Source organism: Syngnathus scovelli, chromosome 6 (assembly GCF_024217435.2).
Source record: "Syngnathus scovelli strain Florida chromosome 6, RoL_Ssco_1.2, whole genome shotgun sequence".
Classification (NCBI taxonomy): domain Eukaryota; kingdom Metazoa; phylum Chordata; class Actinopteri; order Syngnathiformes; family Syngnathidae; genus Syngnathus; species Syngnathus scovelli.
Genome location: NC_090852.1, coordinates 8,306,333 through 8,327,025, shown reverse-complemented (window position 1 = coordinate 8,327,025; position 20,693 = coordinate 8,306,333). Strand labels below are relative to the sequence as shown.

Here is a 20,693-nt window from a genome sequence, read left to right as displayed (position 1 = left end):
CCTAATGCAGGGTACAAATATTGATTTTTCAAACGTGAGAGACCCAATATATGATGTGCTTAGCTGTGGAATTAAGAGCCGCTCTCTCTATCCCTCACACCAGCGTGACCTTGGTTGTCACGGCAACAGTTTGCAATACTGCCTTGCAATCTAAGAACCTCAAAAACTATTGCTCACGAATGAATGGGGCTCAATTCAAAACATAGCAAGAAACATCAATGCAAGGCATGAGCTCGGCGCCTAATTGGCAGGGGTGTCAAACATGACCCGGGGACTAATTTCACATGACTGACGTGCTAATGCCTCACATTAAATCGCAACATTTAAAGATGAAGTATGCAGCAGAGAAAAGCCCGAGGGAACCAAGGAGACTTGCAGTTGATCTTGTTCGCCGCTAGAGAGAGGTAGAGACCACAGAAATTAGACTCCATACAGACAGTAATTATTGCATAGTAGTACTGTTTGTACTGTTTATTGGCTTGGTCAATGTTTCTCGGACAGTGTTGACTTTTTCATGTCTGCAAATGGTACGTTAAGGTTGGCAAAAAGTGAATGACTTCTGCTGACTTGAACTGAAAACATTACCTGGTATTTTGTTAAAATTATGGAAAAGTCTCTCAACACTCATGTTAACTGTATATTTCACTACTGCCCATTTTTAATAAGCTCAACCGTTGAAATGTAAACATAGCATTTGTTTTCTGCCTTTCTTGTGTACTAGTGTTGCATTTGCAGAACGCTCGAGTTATTCCCAGCCAGCGCGTGTGATGATGTCATGGTGAAAAGGTCTTTAGTGCCACTGGCATTTTATCATGTGGTTTGAGGCGCTGTGTGCTCAGGTTCAGTGTCAAACCCCATGTGGTCAGAAGCAGGTCTTCCTTGAGTGCTGTTAAATGGCAACGCCACAGGAGATAGGCCAGTCGCGTAGTCTACATATGCACATACATAAGCGACCAGTGTAGCTGAGGGTTAATTATAGGCCTGTATATATCAGTGGAAAAGATAAGAAAAAAAAAAATCATTCCTCTGACAATACAAGCAATTTCAGGTACTAGCCACCAGAGAGTCCATTAGATGGCCATATTTAAGAGTCTTTGTAATAATAGCCAAGGCACAGTTACTATTGTGGTAGATATTGGGTTACTGACATAGTTGTCACACTGGTTAAAAAAACAGAACTAATGAATTCTTCACTTACCGGTTTGTTTTCGGTGAAATTCATTTTGATGACTTGTTGACTTGTAACAACGACAACAACAGAAAAAAATAATACACTTCTCGATGTGGAAATTTGCATTTTCAAAAAAATGTTTTTGTTGATCACAGTTCGTCACCCGTCTCTCGCACATGCAGTAAGCTAAGCACCCACAGACAATATGTCCAGCCTGAGGTTGTATTCATTTAATTCACATTCATCATAAGAAGTACATTTCAGAGCAACCTGTTTCTCCCATCTCAAGCGATTTTATGATAAAAAATTTGATCAGAAAAGCTTGCTGATCAGCATCTTTATGGTGTTTCTGTTAGTGTGCATGTGTAATGTTATCGCACCTATTAAGATAGATGGAAGAATATTATCAACATTGCGGTAGATGACATGATCTCCCTGCTGCCGTATCCTTTGCATACATTTTCCCTTTTGAGCACAGTGATCCTCTCTGGAAATGAATGGTGTCGTAATTAATCTACAGACTTGCTTCTACAGTGTTTCGCCAGTTGGTGGCAGTGTGTTAATATTTTAGCTGAATGAGAGAGTGTGTTTGAGAAGTACCGAAATAGGTCAAGTTTCTGGAGAGGTTGACACGATTGATGATGATAATAAAAGATGTCTCTCCAAAGATTGTTGGCATGATGTCCCCTATATGTATTTGTATACATATAGATTTATCTATTCTCTCCCTCTCTGCAAAGCTCAGTGTGCTTTCTGCAGTGAGTTCCGGTTGCCCATGGAGACGGTTGCCAGGCTACCACTGTGGAGTGACTTCATAGCATGGGAGATGTGTGTGCTGTGACTCAAGATGAATAGGAGGGCATTTTCTCCTTCTTGGGGTCTTAATTGTGCATTTAAATGTCTATTTCATCGCACCAATAGACATCTTTCATGCAGCATGTGGTGGGCAAAAGCTGTTTTGTCATAAATGATATTAGATGCTTTTTGGAGAGGTGAATGTTGATCAAATGAGTTTTTAATGGTTTAATGGTAATGAAGTAAAGACACAAAAGCAATATCCCTAGATGATGAAAGTTATGGAAATGAGCTTGATTAAATATTCTCTTTTTCTGCCTTCTCTCTCTCTCTCTCTCTCTCTCTCTCTCTCTCTCTCTCTCTCTCTCTCTCTCTCTCTCTCTCTCTCTCTCTCTCTCGCCCTTCCTCTCGCTCACTTTTCACTCTTCCATCCGTCTCCCTCCCTTGAATTCTGTGTCTCTGCACTCGGGAGATAAGATGTTCCTCACTGAGCGACACAGTGATGAGATGTGAGGGAGGAGGAGAGGGGGCTTTCCCTCTTCCGTTTTTAACCACCCCTAGGCCTGCCAGTGCATCAGCAAATGTGGACCACATCTCTGTATATGCATATTTTGCCTGCCTGCACTTGTGTTTCTTTAAACTGCTGTTCAATGAACTCTAGATTGCATGTCAGACACGCTGTCCCCCTCGGCAACAGTCGACTTCAGCTTCGTCGACCCTCGGCTGCAGGAATAGACCAATGTACTTCCCGGTATACAGTGGAACTGAAACGATTGAAAGCAAGACATTGTGGGATGCTTTTCGAGCATTTTCCCTCCAACTTGACAAACAATGGGAATTGACCAGATTCTTCTAGACTTCAAACTGTCACCATCATAAAACTTTCATTGGCTCTATTTAGGTTGCGTCATAAACTGGGATAATTTATAATTTTATTAAAGTAAGCTCTGTGTAATTAAAAAAAAAAAAAAAAGAAAATAAAAGTACACCACTCAGCCTTTTATGAAGTGGAGCAAGAAACATGGTTATAGTTATATGGTTATATATATGCCTTGAGAAATATATAGTAATTTGTTCTGGAACCCAACCAGAGTTTATTTGCTTACCTTCGGCCCAATTTACGATTTATGTACCTACTGTATGTTTAATTTAGAAAATTGATTCAAACAGTCGTTATTGCCCTCCGTGTCCTATTACTTTAATCTCACAGATATACATGTCCCATAGAGCCACTGTTAATTAGTGGAATTAGATTGCTCCTCTGCTTTTGCCAATGACCTAACGTAAACTGTGAAACTTCCCAAAAATAACAACAGAACAAAAAACATGGATATGTCAACATGGAAAATGCAAATGATCAAGTTCCAAAATCCACACAATGCACTTCCCCATCATAGCTAGCTGTGCATTGACCTTTAGTTGTTTACAGGCACACGCACACACACGAGTCGATTGGTGTTGTTCCATGCGGAGCAGGAGCCTGACTCTGGCGAATGAGAGTCCGCAGCAGTTGCCTTTCGAACGGCATTGATTTAGCTGAAGTGCTCTGACAGGCTTGGGCATTGACTTATGGGTCCCCGAGCTAGACGCCCGGGCGCACGCGGCGAATAACGATGAATATGGCCTCTCTCTTTTCCCGTCCTGCTCCTCCATCTCTTAGTTGCTGACCTGTGCTCGCTCAATCCACATGGGTGGTTTCTGTGTTTATCATTCCTATCGATGCAACCTGTTGTTACTCTAAAAACAGACATTTCCCAATTACAGTTGCACTATCAAACCAAAATGAATTGACCACAGCTCCCATGTGTCTTAAGAAAATGTTTTCGTTAAAATACACCCCGGATAAAGATTTACTGCGCATCCAACAAAACTCACTGCAGCTCTGCTTACCCTTTGACCTTGATATGAGAGCAAGGGCGCTACGCCTATGTTGGTGTCGCTGTCTGATAGAGCCTCTGCATGATTGTGTTTCACACAATGTAGTCTGTTCTTCGTTTGAAAGTTACTCCCAAGCCCTGTTCAATTGCCAGCTTATCTTGCAATAGAATTACTCATTTATTGCGCTGCCATTGATTAAAATGGTACGGAAACATCGTCACCGGCCATGCACGTTGTCTACGCTCGCGCCAAACCCGCTACAACACAAAAGGCTTTATTCCTCCCAAACATGTATAGAAATGAAGATGTGCTTAGAAAACTCTAATACAAACTTGTGCAGATAACACAAATGAAAATATCAGCAAATACAAAAAATACCCGAAAAAAAACTAGAATCAAAAGAATCGAATCAACACAATCATTGCCTGCTTACACATCATCATTCATCATCATTTACATGTTCAGAAAGGATTAGGAGGGACTATGAACATTTGTATTCCTACTCCCTTATTTCATTATTAATATAATTAACAGTTTAAAAATATTTAGAACTACTATCCATACATGTAATGTATGTCATTTTTTTGTCACATTTCCTGTACTTTAATTAAAAGCAACTGAATCCCACAAACTCTTTTTTTTTTTAAAGGTCTCAGTGCCCCGAGTAATTCAAGTTAAAAAACCAAACCAGCCTCTAAAAGACACAAGATGACCTCGAATTCTCCCTCGCTGGCCGTGATGTACTTCAATTGATAAATCAGTACAATTACACCCCTTGTTTCCCCCATGGAAGTGCAGCCTGTGTTTAGCGGCGGCTAATTACCACAGCCCGTTGGCCGTCTGCTTTGTGTGGCATAATTGCTGCCCTCAGTAGAAAAAAAAAAAATCACATTATTTTATACAATACGATAAAATACATATTTATCTATATAGCGCTTTCACAATGGCTTTTACAGTAACAATGTGCTTTACATAAAATAACAATACAACAAAAAATATCACATAAAACATTGGCAATAATACAAACATTGATGTTTGAAGCGGTTGTCGTGGTTTTTATGCATTTGTGTGTGCGCGCAGAAGTCTTTCAGATCTGTCATGCTGTAGGTACTTGCCAAATTAGGCACTATGAGGTAGAAACCCAAATGGAACACAAGAGACAAGAATAGCAAGATATAAGGATGATGCATCGCCGCACTCTGACCGAGTTGCGTTAGCTCACATGTGCATGATGGAAAAAGTCACAAGGGATTCATTTTAGGGTCCAGATGGAGCAGCGAAGACTAGTAGAGGAGGAGGAGGAGGAAGGTGGGGGGGATGGGGAGACACTGGAGGTGGATTTCAGGGTAGCATATTGCAGTATGCATCGAGCTGTGCAATATTGTCCTCTTATTATAATGTTATCACCTCCTACATCCCTTGCACCCATTCTCTTTTTTTATGTGTGGCTATGTGTAAGATTGAAAGGGGACCGTTAAGGGTTGGGGGCAGGGATAAGGTGTATTTCTTCCTCTGTGCGTGTGTGTGTGTTGTGGGGGAAATCTGGGATTTGCTGCCAGGTTAACATTCACTGTCAGCAGTAATGCGCAATGGCAATATATTGGGCCGTATGTCAGTGAGGCTCGCCAGACTCTGCAAAAAAAAAAAAAAAAGCACATATTCAAGCCAGCTTGAATAAATATCTGTTCTGTTGGAGCCATAAACATCTTCCTACCCAAAGAGACCCCCAAGCTAAAATGGTCTTATTTATTCTGCTTCTACATTAGCCGAGAACAAGAGACGTGCAAAATCGAAACGAGGCATTCGTGTCAGTGCAGTCAGTTCATTCTTGGTGCACGACTACTGCCGCTATCACATCTGAATAATGAGATTTCCCATGTGAGACCTGTGCTTCACTTATCCAATTTTGTCCATTATCGGTGCATGTGTGAGAGAAAACGAGGAACTGATATATGCGTGTGTGTGTGTGCAGGAGGGAGAGCATGTGTAGCGTGTGCTGTGATACAATCATATGGTCCAGTGGCGATGCTCAGCACAAAGTGATACATTCTCTGATGTGAAGTAGACCACGGAATATTCTCCTGTGGGAGATTCCATGTTTGAATGCGCTTCATAAATGAAACCACACGCCACGGGCGAAGCCGGCTCATTTTCATTTGATGTTAGCTGGCGCTAAGATAACGACGTGAAAGGTAATGCTTGGAGGTGCAGCACGCCAAGTCGGATCCTTATCTGGTCGTCTTGTGTTGTCATTGCCAAGAAGGCCTACAGCCATATGGAGATGGCGGCTGCCAGAGTTGACTTGTTGCCAGAATGGCCATCGTTTAGATAAGATATGATATTTAAGAAACCCAAAAAATAAAATAATTGACCTGAACATCATCATTAATACAGTATGAAACGTCAGTAGCTGTGTAAGACATTTTCTTATGATAAAGAACAATTACAAATAATTTTGTTTGTCTAACTAGTGCTTTTTCTTGTAATATTATAATATATTTGATATTTATTCATTTTATTTTATTTTTTTCGGTGCGGCACTAACAACCTTTTGCACTCGTGACTCATCGTAGTCTGTTTTGGTCTGTTTTAGTCACCTTGTTAGCCAGGATGTCATTTGATGCCGCTGGTCTAGTGCTAATGTTTGCTTTAAAAATGTGGTCTGATAAGTTTGAAATAGGTTAACCTTGGTGTATGAATGCATCAATATAATCAGCCATTGTTGCTGTTTACTCGCTTGCTGTGGATCTTAATGAAAACCATATGCAAGTTTCTTGGTGGCGTAAAAATGTCTGGCCCATTTTTTATTTTTCAATTCAATATTTCTTTTAATATACATCCTGTGATATGATTTGGTGAGTATGTTTGTGATAAACTAGGATGAGTTCCATTCAAAGTGGACTTGCACCACCTTCTCAGGAACAGAACTTCATTGTCAACCATTATACACAGTAATCATAGAAAATTCTAGGATGCCCGTTTTGGAATATATTGTGGTATACAAAACTGTGTTTCTTCCTTGCTCTATTTCCTCTAATGCAGACCTTATACAATTTCACTGACATACATTAACAACTTGTCTAGGTGCCATGGGGCGCCCATGCAATTGGAATGCTGGTGTGTTTGAAATGTCACCTGTGCAAAGTTCAGACAAAGATCTGCTGTCCTGTGCATAAAAGGACAGTGATGTCCACTGTGGTTAATTATAGTAGTGTTATTTTTTTTTTTTGGTGCCTTTTCTGCATCAATGTAGTCAATGCTTGGTTGAAAATAATTGAGAAATAGAAGAAGCAGTTGTGCAGTGCAACTTTAAAAGCCTGTCCCAAGCACTTCTTTATTGTAAACGCCACGGAGCAGGGAGGACATGCTGTGTTTTTTATTTGTTAACACTTTAACGATTCGGCTCTGTGTTCTTTGCCAAAACAGACACGGTTGCCTTGCAAACATGCGGGCGGGGTACACACCCACCAATTTGAATCTAGAATAAATTGGCCAGTTGTATGCTTACTACTCAATGCTTTGAAATGACCATGACAGCATACAGTACATCCAGTCAAGTTTGAGTCTCTTCCCAGATTATCAAAACGTGTGTACGGTGCTTTCCCATAAACGAAAACACAAAGCGAACAAAGCAATATCTCATAATGGTACAGTCATGTGTAAGGATTGTCTACAGCTGGAGCCCATGTGAGAATAGCTGCGTGTGTGAAGAACAAGGTTTGTGCGCTTGAACAAGTGACTTGGTCATGCTCTTGTCTGTTAAGAAAAAGGAAGCCGATCAGGTTGCTAGGCGATTAAGAGCCACTATTGTCCTGAGGGACAATGCTATCTCTGAGAGTGACCTCTCTCTCTTCTTCTATGCCTTCCTTCCCTACCTTTTTCACACACGCAAACACACACACTCCATTTTTTCTCACCGTACGCTGACCCCCCCCAAACACGCACACACATACACATTCATCCCTACTCTGCTTCGGCGGGAGCTGCCAGCCTGCAGGAGGACAGTAAAAGATGCAGGGGGCCTGTAGCATTGAAAAAACCTGCAATCATTTGCCACATTGAAGAGAACAAATGTATCTGGAGGTGGGAGAGAGAATGGAAACGGAGAGAGAGGTAGCACAAAAAGCAGAGAGCGAGAGAGAGTGGAGAGAGAGCTTGCTGGACCTTGTAAGCTGAACTCATTGACAGGTTGGTGGGAGGAGAAGCTCCAGGACTTTGGCACTGCCCTCTCTCCTCCTGCTCCCAAAAGCTAGTGTGTCAGTGAATGTGTGAGTGTGACTCAGTGCCACACACACCATCGGTGCACTGTGTGTGGGTAGAGAGGAGATGCTCGCTCTCAGGATGAGACAGCGTTTCTAACAGGATCTATTTGCGGACCGGGGATAATTCCGCCGACGCGGCCGAGGGAAGCGAGCCCACCGGAACCGAGCCAATCCGTCATGGAGGGGCTGCTGTCGCCGATGAGGACGCGGGTAAGGTTACCATGGGGATCGCTGAGCGTCTCAAAACTACCATCGCCAACCTGTCACGCAGTGAGGAGAGGATGCTGAGCTGATGAAATGAATAAATAAGCTCCATGATGCGGAGAAGTTTCCCAGCCAGATCGCTGCTTTATGCTTGGGTTATGTTTGATCAAAGTGTTGCCAAAGAACAGCGCAAGCTGTGACAGTGTCTGCGTCCGTCCGTGTATGTGTAACTCTGGCTTTGAAAGAATGAGTCAGTGTGTTCTAGTGGTGCCAACCGCCCCACAGTACAAAAACCACTGTGGCTTTTGATTTGGACCAGAAAAGCAGAGCAAGCGGTGCAAGGGAGGAACTTGTTCTTGTCGTATAATAGCCTTTGTGTTGCAAAAGGCAATGGTTTGTGTGTTTTTAGTGAAAGTGTACTTGTGTGAGAACACACTTGATTATTTGTGCGTAGCCATTCGCCTGCCTGTGACACCCAATGCCATTGTGGGGACCTTAATGGACCCCGAGAGCGCCGTCTCCCTCCCAGATGAGGTGTGAGATGGAGACCTGTTTATTCTAGCGGGGATTTTATGTTGGGTATATATTATAATGTGAGCATGCCAAGCTATATGATGGCCTGTATTAATATTTATTGCATGATTGCATTTTAAAAGAAAGCGGGTATGAGTGGTTTTGTGCCCCGCCCAGTTAAAACCGAGGCTCTAACAAGCACAGAATAAACTGGGACAACATTTGCAGAATGAACTAGTTACCTGTCAGTTTCACCTGATATTTCTTCTACTCCTCAGTCTGACACAACCCCCCCTGACAGACACAAATCCCGAAATATATTCGGGATGCAACCAGAATTCCTCTTCCAGCTGCACATTTGACAGCTTGCATACATTGGCACAGGAGGATAAACTAAAAGCGAGTAGGCCACTCAGACTACTGCTGTTCGCTAATTCACCTTTACAGAAGACATTATAAAATGTTTTCACAATTTCAAACCGGATGGGTTGGATCCAGATCTGTAAAGTGACAGCGGGCCAAATCTTGATGACAAGTACTATATGATTAGCAGCGAACTAGATCTCACTAGTGAATACACGCATAACAGCGCACCAGATCTTTCAATTAATTGCTGAAATTTGCTGGTGAAATCCCAAGAGGAAGCCAATGAAGGTTGTCATGGTAACCAAATATAGACTTGCCTTTGGTTTACAAGTAAGGTCCCTTAGAATAGGCTAATATCAGGAAGCCCGAAAATAGTGTAAAATTAATTTGATTCAAAAAATAATACGAATAAACTAAAATGAAAAAAAATATATATTTTTTGGTCATTTTGGTGAAAGCATTGCAGAGATATAATGAAGAAACATAGGAAGTGTTTTAAACGATGGTCTTGATCCTCAGCCCCTCGCAGTTTGTCTGGCACTTAAGATGAGCACCCTCACTGATAATTGTGTACGACCCCTATGATCATGTCCAAAAAAGGACCATCACAGGGCTTTTTGAAGATAGCCTGAGCTTCAAAGGCATGGCGGAGATTCAAGACGAGCCGTGAAATCAGTTCTGTCTACCACACTGACCAGATTTCCCCAAGAGCAATGCTAATAACCATCAGTGATGAAATGACCTTTTTGATTCCCTCAGTTTATCTTCATCACCCACATTTAGCTTCTGATGCCCCGCAGTAGATTTTGTGGATCTCCCTGCCTTGGAATCAAAGCTACTTTGAGATTTATGTCAAAGAATCACAGCCTGACGAAACCGGGAAGGCGTCACACTTGAAGTTTTACACTTCTCTGTGAAAAAAGAAGAAATAAAGTGCAGGCAGATTGTTCCTCCTGCCTTTCTTCTTATTTAACCAGCGGCAACGGTTTAAAAATAAAAGAGAAATCCCCTTTTGTAAGACCATCTGCACATTCAAAAGCAAATATTGTCGATTCAAGTGTACATACAGCATTGCTGCATGTGGCAGTGATTCACTAGATGCTACACCCACTTGAATAAATACACGACACAACTCAAATAAACTCAAATAAATGCCTCTCTTCGGCTTAATTTAAATTCATTGTGACAAATATCCCATTTAATGAGTTTGTATGTTCTCCTCCCAGATTAAAAAAAAAAACGTGCATGTTTCTTCATTAAAGGCTCTTAACTCATCCACTTTTCCATATTGCCAGCCATTTTAGATTGACCATTTTGACTGATTTTGGCTGATCTGGCAGTAAAGGTTTGGATTTTAATTGACACAAATAACCAAAAAGGGAAGGATGGATGGAGGGAAGATGAAGAAAATCAGGGAGGAGTTGGAAAAAAAGCTTTTATTGTATTCTAAGTGGGACAAGCAAACCTGAGCGCTGTCCAGAAAAATGATGAGAAAGAAGTGAAGAAATGCCCCACGGCCACTGTAAGAGATAATACAGTACTAAAACTGTTCGTTTCAGCTTTTATCCATCGAGGTTTTTACTTCAGGGAACCACAAAAGGCGACTTTAGCCCAATGATAACTCAAACCCTGACTAAAAACTGCACCCTCTATAATCCACTGCCCTCTAAAAGCCAGAAATTTGTGCTGCGTAGGCTTTCTAAGAGATGTACTCAAAGTGTTCCGTCACTCTTTTTCTCCCTTGTGTTATTATATTACTGTTGACAGTAATGTGCAGTGAAGCAGGGAGATAAAATAAAAAGGGGCATTTGTGCAATCTCCTGCTTTGATGTCCTGGAGTTGTGTTCAACTAAAAAAAGCAGGACAATGAAAAAGTGTGCAAGAAGTCCCACTGCTTACACAGCTTTCTTGTTATCACATTGTTATTGCTTGGTGTTCTTTCAAATGAAATATTACAGTTCATTCCTGCTGACCATTGCACACTATATTGGGACGTGAACGGTGGCCAGCGGTGACAGTGGTGTCACTAACCACTAGATTTGAAATAGATGCAAACTCACAGAGGCGTGGGCTTCTTCCGGAGCCTTGTGTGTGTGTGTAATTGTCTACAGCAGTGAACATTACAGTGTTCAACGTATTTATGAATATTTCATAAGGACCTTGACTTTTGAGTTATATTTATTCTGTTATCAAGCAATTTTGCCCTGTTTGTTTTTAAAACATACAAAACTGTCGAGTGCAATTTTTTTTTATTTTAAAGCATATCATAAAAAAAAATTGTGGAGGCTTGAACAGATTAAATACATTTCCATTCATTTCAATGAGGAAGAATGATTTGAGATACTGGTATCATAAACTATGCTATATGTGTACTGTGAGCAGGTCTGTGCTAATAATCTCCCGGGACTAACTCTTAGCTTGGAAAGACTGCACCACACAGGCCTTTTGAAATCACGCAAAACACACACACACCGCATGTGATATATGCATGTAGGTCAGTAGAGTAGCACAAGGAGAGCCGTAATTGAATCTTCCCCTTGAACAAATGTGAGACACTCTGAAGTGTATGAGTGTGTTGAGTGCATTGTTAACACTCCACTCCTAACTCAATCAATATGGAGTAGTTATCAAGAGATTAACCCTGTCAATGCGTTATCTGTCTAATCATCAGAGCCCACCAGTGCACTCCATCACTCTCCAACTGCTGTCATCTGTACGCTCACTTTCTCACTCTCGCACATGGGTACGTAATATCCGGCCACCTGCTGTGACAGATGGCTCGGAAATGGTCACGTGCATGGCCGAAGTGCAATCCGAGAATGTATACCGAGTTAGCATTTTATGCGCGATCTAAAGTTAAAATCGGTGAATTCCTGTAATTTGACAGGGATTGGGACCAAATGCTGTTTTTGCAGTCGTGTCTGTCTTTGCAGCCCTATATACACAGCATTCATTAGCAGGCAGGCAGCTGTCAGAATGACTAAATTCAGACTGGGGACTCAGAGAGCCATAAGTCAGCCAAAAGGCAAGTGACCAGAACCTCGCTCAGATGAAAATAATTAGGAGGGAAAGGAAAGGGTGAGTGGGGTTTGGATCTACTGGACTAGGTGGGAATGCCTTTGGCAGCACACATACATATTCAGCAGCACCACGGCAGGTTGGCTCGTAGCATTCGAGGGCCAGAGGAAATGGATGAGGGACGATGTTTAGTGTTTGGAAGCAAAATGCATAAAAAAAAAAAAAGTTACTAGTTCAATGTCATTGCCAAGATTTACACGAGCTTTTTTTCTAAAGACAAAACATAATCATAAGAATAATTACATTTATCAGTACTTCTCTATTTTTAGTGCAATGTTATAAGATGAATTTGGAATGATGTTTTGAGTTCATAGTTTGAAGTATATTTGGGGTTTTAACTGTTGTAGATATTCATGAAATAAATATAGCGGTGGCATCCACGAGTCACACATTTTTGGCTTGTTATGTTGAGGCACAGAGTACTTAAGAAGCTTTTATGTTTTCACCCAGATACAGTAATGAGAGAGTGTGTCCAAGTGATGTCAGCAGGGAAGATGTGATGATTGTACTCTGAGCTCTTTTTCAAGCATCGCTCCTTCGCTTTCGCCATGTGAAGGGCAAACTCGCCATCTTGTACATCTACGGTGCTTGCAAGTCCCACTTATGTCAAGTATGTGAGATGGGCTCTTGAAGAGGCCCGTGTGATGGGATCAATCAAATCGCAATTGAGCAGCCAAGGAAGCGAGCCGGCAATTCACTTAATGTTAGGAGTTGTCATGGCAACACCGGCTGCAGACTTTCCGCTTCATCACTTGGCCGTCACGTTGCAGGCTTTGCTGGGACGAATTGAATGATACGAGGGGATATTTAATTCAATACTCAAGTATTCTCATAAATCAGCAGTTCTGATGCCTTGGGACCGGACTTCCAAGATTTCCATGATGCTCAGCTCTTTCTTGTACTTTGACTTGCGAGCAGAAATTTGTGATACTCGTTTTTTTGCCACTTCCAGTTTGCTGTCAAGGAATCAGTTACGCATTTATTCAAAACAAAAACATAGCTTTGCAGTTTAGCCTAATGCTACCAAACAATGCAAAGTAATGCTATTGTAGACAGAGGTACATGACAGAACTCACGGGCATACATTCTTTATCCTCTGCGAAGACTTACTAATTGCATTATCACAAAGCATTTCTGTAATTTGATTTATTGTCCAAATGCCCTAAATCCATTAACTTTAAATGAGTTCTTTTAAAACATACATGTTTGTGCCACAGCAAAGACTCGTTCGACCTTTCTCACCTCTGATCTTTACAAGACCCGAGTGGCAATTACACTTTCCATTACAGGGAGTTGGTCTCACACACACACCCAATAGACTGTGATGAATGAGCTGAGGATTAGTAATGTCACCCCTACCATGAAGGATGACCCTGCGTTGAAAGGATATCATACATCACCCCATCAGAAGATCTTCATATTTACATAAAGCCCCATAGGAAATAGGAGGTTCCTCTAACCTTGTTAAACATTTTCTCTCATGCTGTCTTTTTATTCAGCTATTTTCATATAACGCCCCCATTAAAAGCTTCCACTCTACCCTCCATTCTACTTCTGGCCATTTGTCTTCCCTCTTGGGATCGGTAGCTGGCAGCAGCTGTTGGTCAGCCTGCTTAAGATTGATTGGCTAACCGTGAAGTGGACCGATGTCAACGCTGTCCTGAGGGGTGCCAAGAGAAGGGAGGAAATGACCGAGAAGTGGGGGGGGACTAAAAGAACTACATGTTTTGTGAAACCCAATTTGGAAGTACATCCATAACAATGGCAACAACTACATGTTATACTCCCACTTGGTCTCCAGCCGAATGCGTGCCGTTCCAAGCCTCTGAATCCGTCACAATTGCAGGCACAGCCTGGAGGTGTATTGCAAAGCTAAATCAGTGAGGTTCAATCTCCACTCTGCCGTGTTCCCGCTCTCTGGCCTTGGTGCTCCTTTGAGGGTAATTGGCAATGTTGCAATGACAACAAGTTTCCCGGGCCTGGGTCCATTTTTTTGGGGAGGGGGGGAGGTGATCCCATAGGCTGTGTGTACTCGTTACTAGACAACCAAGGACAAAAACCAGCTGCAAAGAGTATGCTAGCCATTTAATAATAAAACCAAAAAGAAACAAGAACAACATGGAAAAGTTTTACGAAGCCAGCCCCTAGTATTAGCCATATTTTTTTTATTCACTATTCAAGATTCCATTCCGTTCAAGATTAGTTTTGTGATCATGTTTGTCACTCAAAATACTTCGTAAATCATTCTAGCCCCCTCAAAATAAACAAAAAAAATGTTTTAATCAGAAAAATGGCACTCTATAATATTGTACTTCCTAAAAACATACCAGCAGCGTGCATCTGCCACCTAGGGACTTTATACAGAAATTCGGGGATATATGTACCGTAATTGCCGGACTATAAACCACACCGGATTATAAACCGCACCAGCTAAAATTCAGGGATATTTTTTTTCTTACATAAGCCGCACCGGTCTATAAGCCGCACGTGCACACGAGTTTTTTACAGAGAAAGACAGTACATAGAAAGCCTTTTTAACGTTTTAATAACATACTTGAACATGTCTTTCTAAACATTGCCTGTGACGCAGCAGTAGTACCGCAGCAACGCTACCGTCTCCCTTTCGTCGTCGGTTTTATGCATTTCTTCGAGTGTGAAAAGGGTCTGTTCATGCTAATCTTATTCATGCACGAAGCGCTAAATTACATTAAACTAGCGAGCGACACGTATAGCTTAAAAGCGGCATCATATGCATTTCTTTTGTCCCCCATAATGTGCGTGATGCGCGAAATGTAAACACAAACTAGCACGTCTTCTTCGTCCAGAGTAGACACAAGATAATGTCATCAACATCGACTGCCTTTGGCTTCTTCGCCTGTCTCGCTCTTGCTTCCTGCTAGAGCGCCCCCTGGAGGCCGGAGGCCGTAAAAATCCATAAGTACGCCGCGCCGCCGTTCAAAGTAACCTTCTGAATAAAATGCATTAAAAGTTCACATTCATTACAACTTGTTTTTGGTGAGCAAAATGTCAGAAGTATATAATTTAAATGCTGATTGATTGGGTTTTAATACAATGCAGATGGTCCAAAGAGCGCCACTGCTTTGTGTAATCTCTGAGTGACATGGTAGAGTAAGAGAAAGGGTTTAGAGCACAGGTGTCAAACTCAAATTCGTATGATTACTAGAATTGCAAATTGTCTTCACTTTTAATACTATCTTTTCTTTTAAATATTTGACCAGTTTTTACTCGTCTGATTTGAAAACGAGTTATTTGTCAGTTTGTTTTGTAGCTTTCACTGTATATAATAGTGTTAAGAGTAAAAGTGATCAAGTCATCACAAAAATCACGAAAAAAATCTTATATAAACCGCACCTGACTATAAACCGCAGGGTCCAAAATTTTGGAAAAAAGTCGCGGCTTATAGTCCGGAAATTACGGTACATTAAGATGGTTACATCTGCTCAACAAGCTGCAGTAATACTTGGAATACAGAGGACAAAAAAAAAAAATACAACTATATTTCCTCGCAATACATCTCAATTTTATGTTTGACAGTGGTTAGCTTTGCAATGTTTTGGTATTTTATTCCATTTTGTTTTGTTTTATAGCACAGTACTTTACTATAATAATACTCTGAACAGCAAGGGTGTACCAAACCAACATCATTTGAGATTGTTATAGGCTCGTGAAATATGTTGACGCTTTGTCTTCCTAAAGCACCGCTTTGCTCCAAAGCATGTGCAATTTTTACACAAACAATCTTAATGCACTGTAATATATTGACGTCCTTTTCATGCCCTAATGCACTAATGTCGATTTGATGATTACCATGTTCAAGGAGAGAGACGTCAAACGCTTACTGCGCTCGCATGCGTGTTGTTCAATTTGCATGTGTAATATACTGTAAGAATGGGCCACGTGAATAGACAGCCAAATTCCACCGCCAAACAGATGACTTTTTGCTATCAGAGAGCCTGAGGCTTGCAGGTTAAGAGCAGCTGGAAAAAAATGGACGACTCTGCAGATGGACAGATAGGGAGTTGGGAGTAATAGAATGAGAGATGATAAAGGAGCCAAAGTAAAAATGGTAATACATTTTCTCCAATTGTACTCTAGATAGAAGAATAATTTAAAGGAGATGTGATTTTTTTTTTTCCATGAATGGACCAATACATTCTTTGGTTGAATTCAAGATATTATTTCAAATAGTCGTCTTCATCACGCTGTTCACGTTTGGCAATTCACCAGTAAAAATTTAAATTTTTACCCCAAAGCCTAACTTTTTACAAGTAGCGTTTATTCCAAACAGGCACCACCATGTTGAATCATTTGAAGCATGCTATTCTGGCTTCGGCACAAAGTGTAACAAGTACTGTTTGTTTAATTTGACCTCTCCTGTGTAGGCGTTTGGCTACGAATGCTGTGCAGTGGTTGCCAGGTGTGTAATTTACACACTCCTCCCTGTGTACACTGTACACACCACACCAAATTAAACCCAAATATGAAATCGCACTTAATAGATTGATGCTCACCGTACTCCAGGGAATACTCACATCAACATTAAGTGTCTTGCTGACCCCCGATGCTCAGCTTGTTACAGCGATTAAATACGACATGCGTCAGCTTTATATCGCACCTCGTGTGTGAATACGTGCGTGCGCATACTCGGGGGTATTTCGTTCTGAGCAGATGTGCACATCTGCTGTGGCAGTTAAAGCCATTAATGTATGTCTGGAGGTGTTTGCACGAACACGACAGCTGCTGTTGCATTATAGCTTTCGTGTTACATTACTTTGTTTATAGAGATTGTTGATTTGAGTTTCCTCTTTCTTTAATTTGGCCTTACAGTGGCCAAAATGACTTTTAAACACCTCAACAAAAAAAAAAAAAGGAGCCCTTTTGAGGTGTATTTGGATGTGTGGACATTTTTGTTATCATATACAGTTCAAGTCAGCAGCAGTAGTCAATGGCTTTTTGCCACAGTATCTTCTGGTCTATTGTTTATAAACATGATCATATGCCCCTTGTCAAATGAAAATTTAGTGTACATTTTGGCTGTGTGTCATACAGACATTGACCACCAGGGGGTACTCAATGATGGCTTCCAAGACTTCCCTAAATCAACCCCGGCCTAAACAGGCATCTTTAATGAAAGTCTGTAGTAGGAAGAACTACAAGTGACAAAGATGCCCAGCTGTCAGGCACACTTGCCTCCTCGCCTTGTCCTGATTGATGTATGGAGCCAATGAGAGAGAGACCTTGAGCTCTAATGAGCATCGCCCTACCACCCGGCTGCTGCGTGACAGTGGCGGCGACTGGACGTTTGGCCTCAGTAAACACAGACCTTTAGCGGGCCGCTCCGCTCATCCGTCATCAGAGCTTCCTTACTGGGGACCAGGTGGGAAAGCAGGAGAGGGTATGTGTATAATTAATGGCCTCATGTCGATCCTCCTGCTGTCCCAGGCAGAGACAACTGTGATGAGCCAGACAAAGACCAAGTAGCAAGCAAAGCCAGAAAATAACGAGTAGGGATAAGAGAAGTACACGAAGATAAAAGGTTGGATTTAAATGTGATTTTCCGGTCGACTAATTCAGATTACATCCCTGTGTTGGCAGAGGTGCAACATTTAAAAGATTTTGGAAGTAGGTGCACACAAAATTTTATGGTGCTCAGTGGGTTTTTAAGAAAATTAAAGGCTTCTAAGCGCACCTTATGGTACGGAAAATAGGGTAATTCCTAATTATGTCTTTTGTCTGCGGCCATCCCATTACGCCTCATTACGCTTATATCTACCAAAAGCACATTTACACTGAATCTAGCCCCCCACCCCACCCCCCATTGCTAAGCCTGCCTCCTCTGCTCTGCCCTTTTGTTACCACAATGGCCTTTCAGTTTACATGGCAATGATGGGAACCGAGGCTAAAATCAGGGCAAACATCAAGGGAAAGCATTTTGGCCTAAAGTAGAACCTGGTTGTGATCAAGCTCGACCTGTCAGGACATATATGTTTTCAGACGGCCGAGAAGGTGAGGAGGACAAAGGCAAGCAGAGGTCGGCTTGATCGGTCCGTAATCTGAGGCGAGGCTTATAAAGGCCACGGTCCTCATGGGGTCAGTACTTACCCACTTCTGTCTTCACTAAACATTAAATGTCCATAATGTATGCTCTTTAAAAAGCTGTTTCAGCTGAGATCACAACAGTGTCTCGCGCCACCTTTTACCTACCAAAGTATATCCCTGCCTATCACTAAAGTGAATTTGTCAAGATCCTTTACAATGGATACCCAAAATAATCGAACATACTAAGCAGAATCAGACTGGGTTTACACAAACATTACCTGAAGCAAGGTTAGTGGGTGGATCCAACCTCCTCAAATTACATTTTGAACATTACAGCACACAATCTGCCCATGTCCTCGGTTTGCATGGTTACCACCCAGTTGCCGCACCTGTCTAAGGTGTATACCAACAAGCAGCTTAGTGTCATGCCTGCAGCAAGAGGCGGAGCTCTCGCCTGGCTTTGCCTCTATGGATGGTTGTCCACTGAGGCACCGATATTCAGTAGGTCACTAGTAAACGACAAGCCTGAGCGAATGTGTGAAGGTGCATCCTCTTTCTACTTTATGTCCACATGCGCGTTAAGTTGTTGGGCCGTAGGCCTGAGGGACTCATTGTCTATAAAAGAGATGAGTCATTTCGTCATGAGCGGCTAAGAGTTTAGGAGCCTTATAAATGCAGCTGCATCCTGTAGACGCATATGACGATGAAAACAATCAAACAAAAATAGGAAACCTGTACTTAATTTGACATTGATTGCCCTTGTATTTTCATATAAAAAAAAAACTCCCCAAACTGTACACCTTTCACATATAAATAATCCAAATGTAGGGCAGTGATCCATTGCTGAGTTTCTGTTCACATTTTTTAACGCACATAGTACATACAAGCACACATTAAATGTGTAAACCCGTGTTTCTCTTCTTGCCAGTGTTTTCCCCAGAGAGCGGAATCATGTCTACCCCATTTCACCTCATGATCAACCCTGTACAGATAAAATATTTACCTATAGCATCAAATATTTAATGCCCACTGCTACAAATCAGACTCTTAATCGTGCGTGGACTTGGGGGATGTAGACTCACGTGCAGGTCTTGACGCTAAGTAAACACGAGTGTGGCGTTTGCACGCTAGAGTAAGTCATAACGGCCAGGCTGGAGAGCGAGCTAATGGGAATGTCAGCTAATTGGAAGAGTCGGTAGGTGCATGTGCGTCTGTCTGTGTTTGGATGCCGTCTTGTTGCTGGGTAAACTGGGCTAAGTTTACTAGGGCAGAAAATGTGGGAGGCATTCGTAAAACCAGCATTTAAAATCTGCCCCTTGTCGGATTCTGTTTGCTTCCTGCCTCATTTGTTCACTTGTGTAATGTTTGGACAGCAAAGCGCTCTAAAAAAAGTCTGTCGATATCTTTAATTCCGATATTTCCGATCAATTCTTTCCCCACAGCAGAGAAAGTCATACTCGTCAAATGCACCTGCACAAATCGCGAGGAGCAGCTTCCAAAGAGAAAAACACACAACAGAGACATCCACTCTAATGTGGAGTGACATATTTAGGGTGCCGAGTGATGCAGCAGAATGAGAGAATGACTGAGCACAATGCCGCATGCTCTCTTCCAGCAAAAACAACAAGAACTTAACGCTCTAAAAAAAGAGGAGACCATCCATCTATTTTTATTTGTTCTCATTGGGGTAAACTGGAGCCTACCTTCACACTGCACTTGGTTTTCATGGTTTTCACGTTGGGACAGGGCATAGTCGTGAAGCCCCCCCAATCCTCCGGTAGACCACAGCTTGGCAATATGGATTTGGATTCATGTAGTGATCTCAGTCGATTGTTGTGCCTTATCAACCACATCACGTTATCTTATTTTACTTGGACATATCGTCTGAGGTCAAAGCAATGCCGCTAACGAAATGATGTTAAATCTCAAACGAAGCTAACATGCATGTTTTTTCTAATGTCGAGGAAGCCTGGGTACTAGGAGAACTTACACAGGCACTTGGCGGACATGCGATTCATATGGTATGGCCAGAGCAGAGATTTGAACCTTAGAGCTGACCTCAACCCCATCAGACACCTGTGGAACGAACTGGAACAGAGATCATGAGCCAGACCATCTTTCAAAACCAACATTACTTACCTCACAGATGTTCTTCTATGAAAGGACAAAATGTCTTGCTATTAGAGGAGAAACCCAGAGAGAAATCAACAGCAGGACACTTTTGCAGATAGATGCTGAAAGGCGCTCAGGCAGGTGAAGTGCAAGGTGTCTTTACTCTCTACTATCACACCTACTTTGTAATAAATCCCTGAGACAGTTGGCTGCAAACCTTCCTTAAGAAGCTTTATCAGCGTGACTGGAGTAGA

At 41.9% G+C, this 20,693-nt stretch overlaps 1 protein-coding gene across 3 annotated transcripts in view; it reads left to right on the top strand.

The window, feature by feature from the left end:
* Positions 1-20,693, top strand: part of frmd4a (FERM domain containing 4A) — a 92,066-nt gene that overhangs the window by 9,342 nt on the left and 62,031 nt on the right. The window contains exon 1 of one of the 3 annotated variants that reach the window (XM_049723880.2): positions 7,588-8,316. The exons of the other annotated variants lie outside the window; for them this stretch is intronic. Within the exon in view, the coding sequence (XP_049579837.1) occupies positions 8,284-8,316 (33 nt within the window). The 5' untranslated portion in view covers positions 7,588-8,283. Of the gene's footprint in view, positions 1-7,587; positions 8,317-20,693 lie in introns of those variants that run through there. 3 annotated transcript variants of the gene reach the window in all.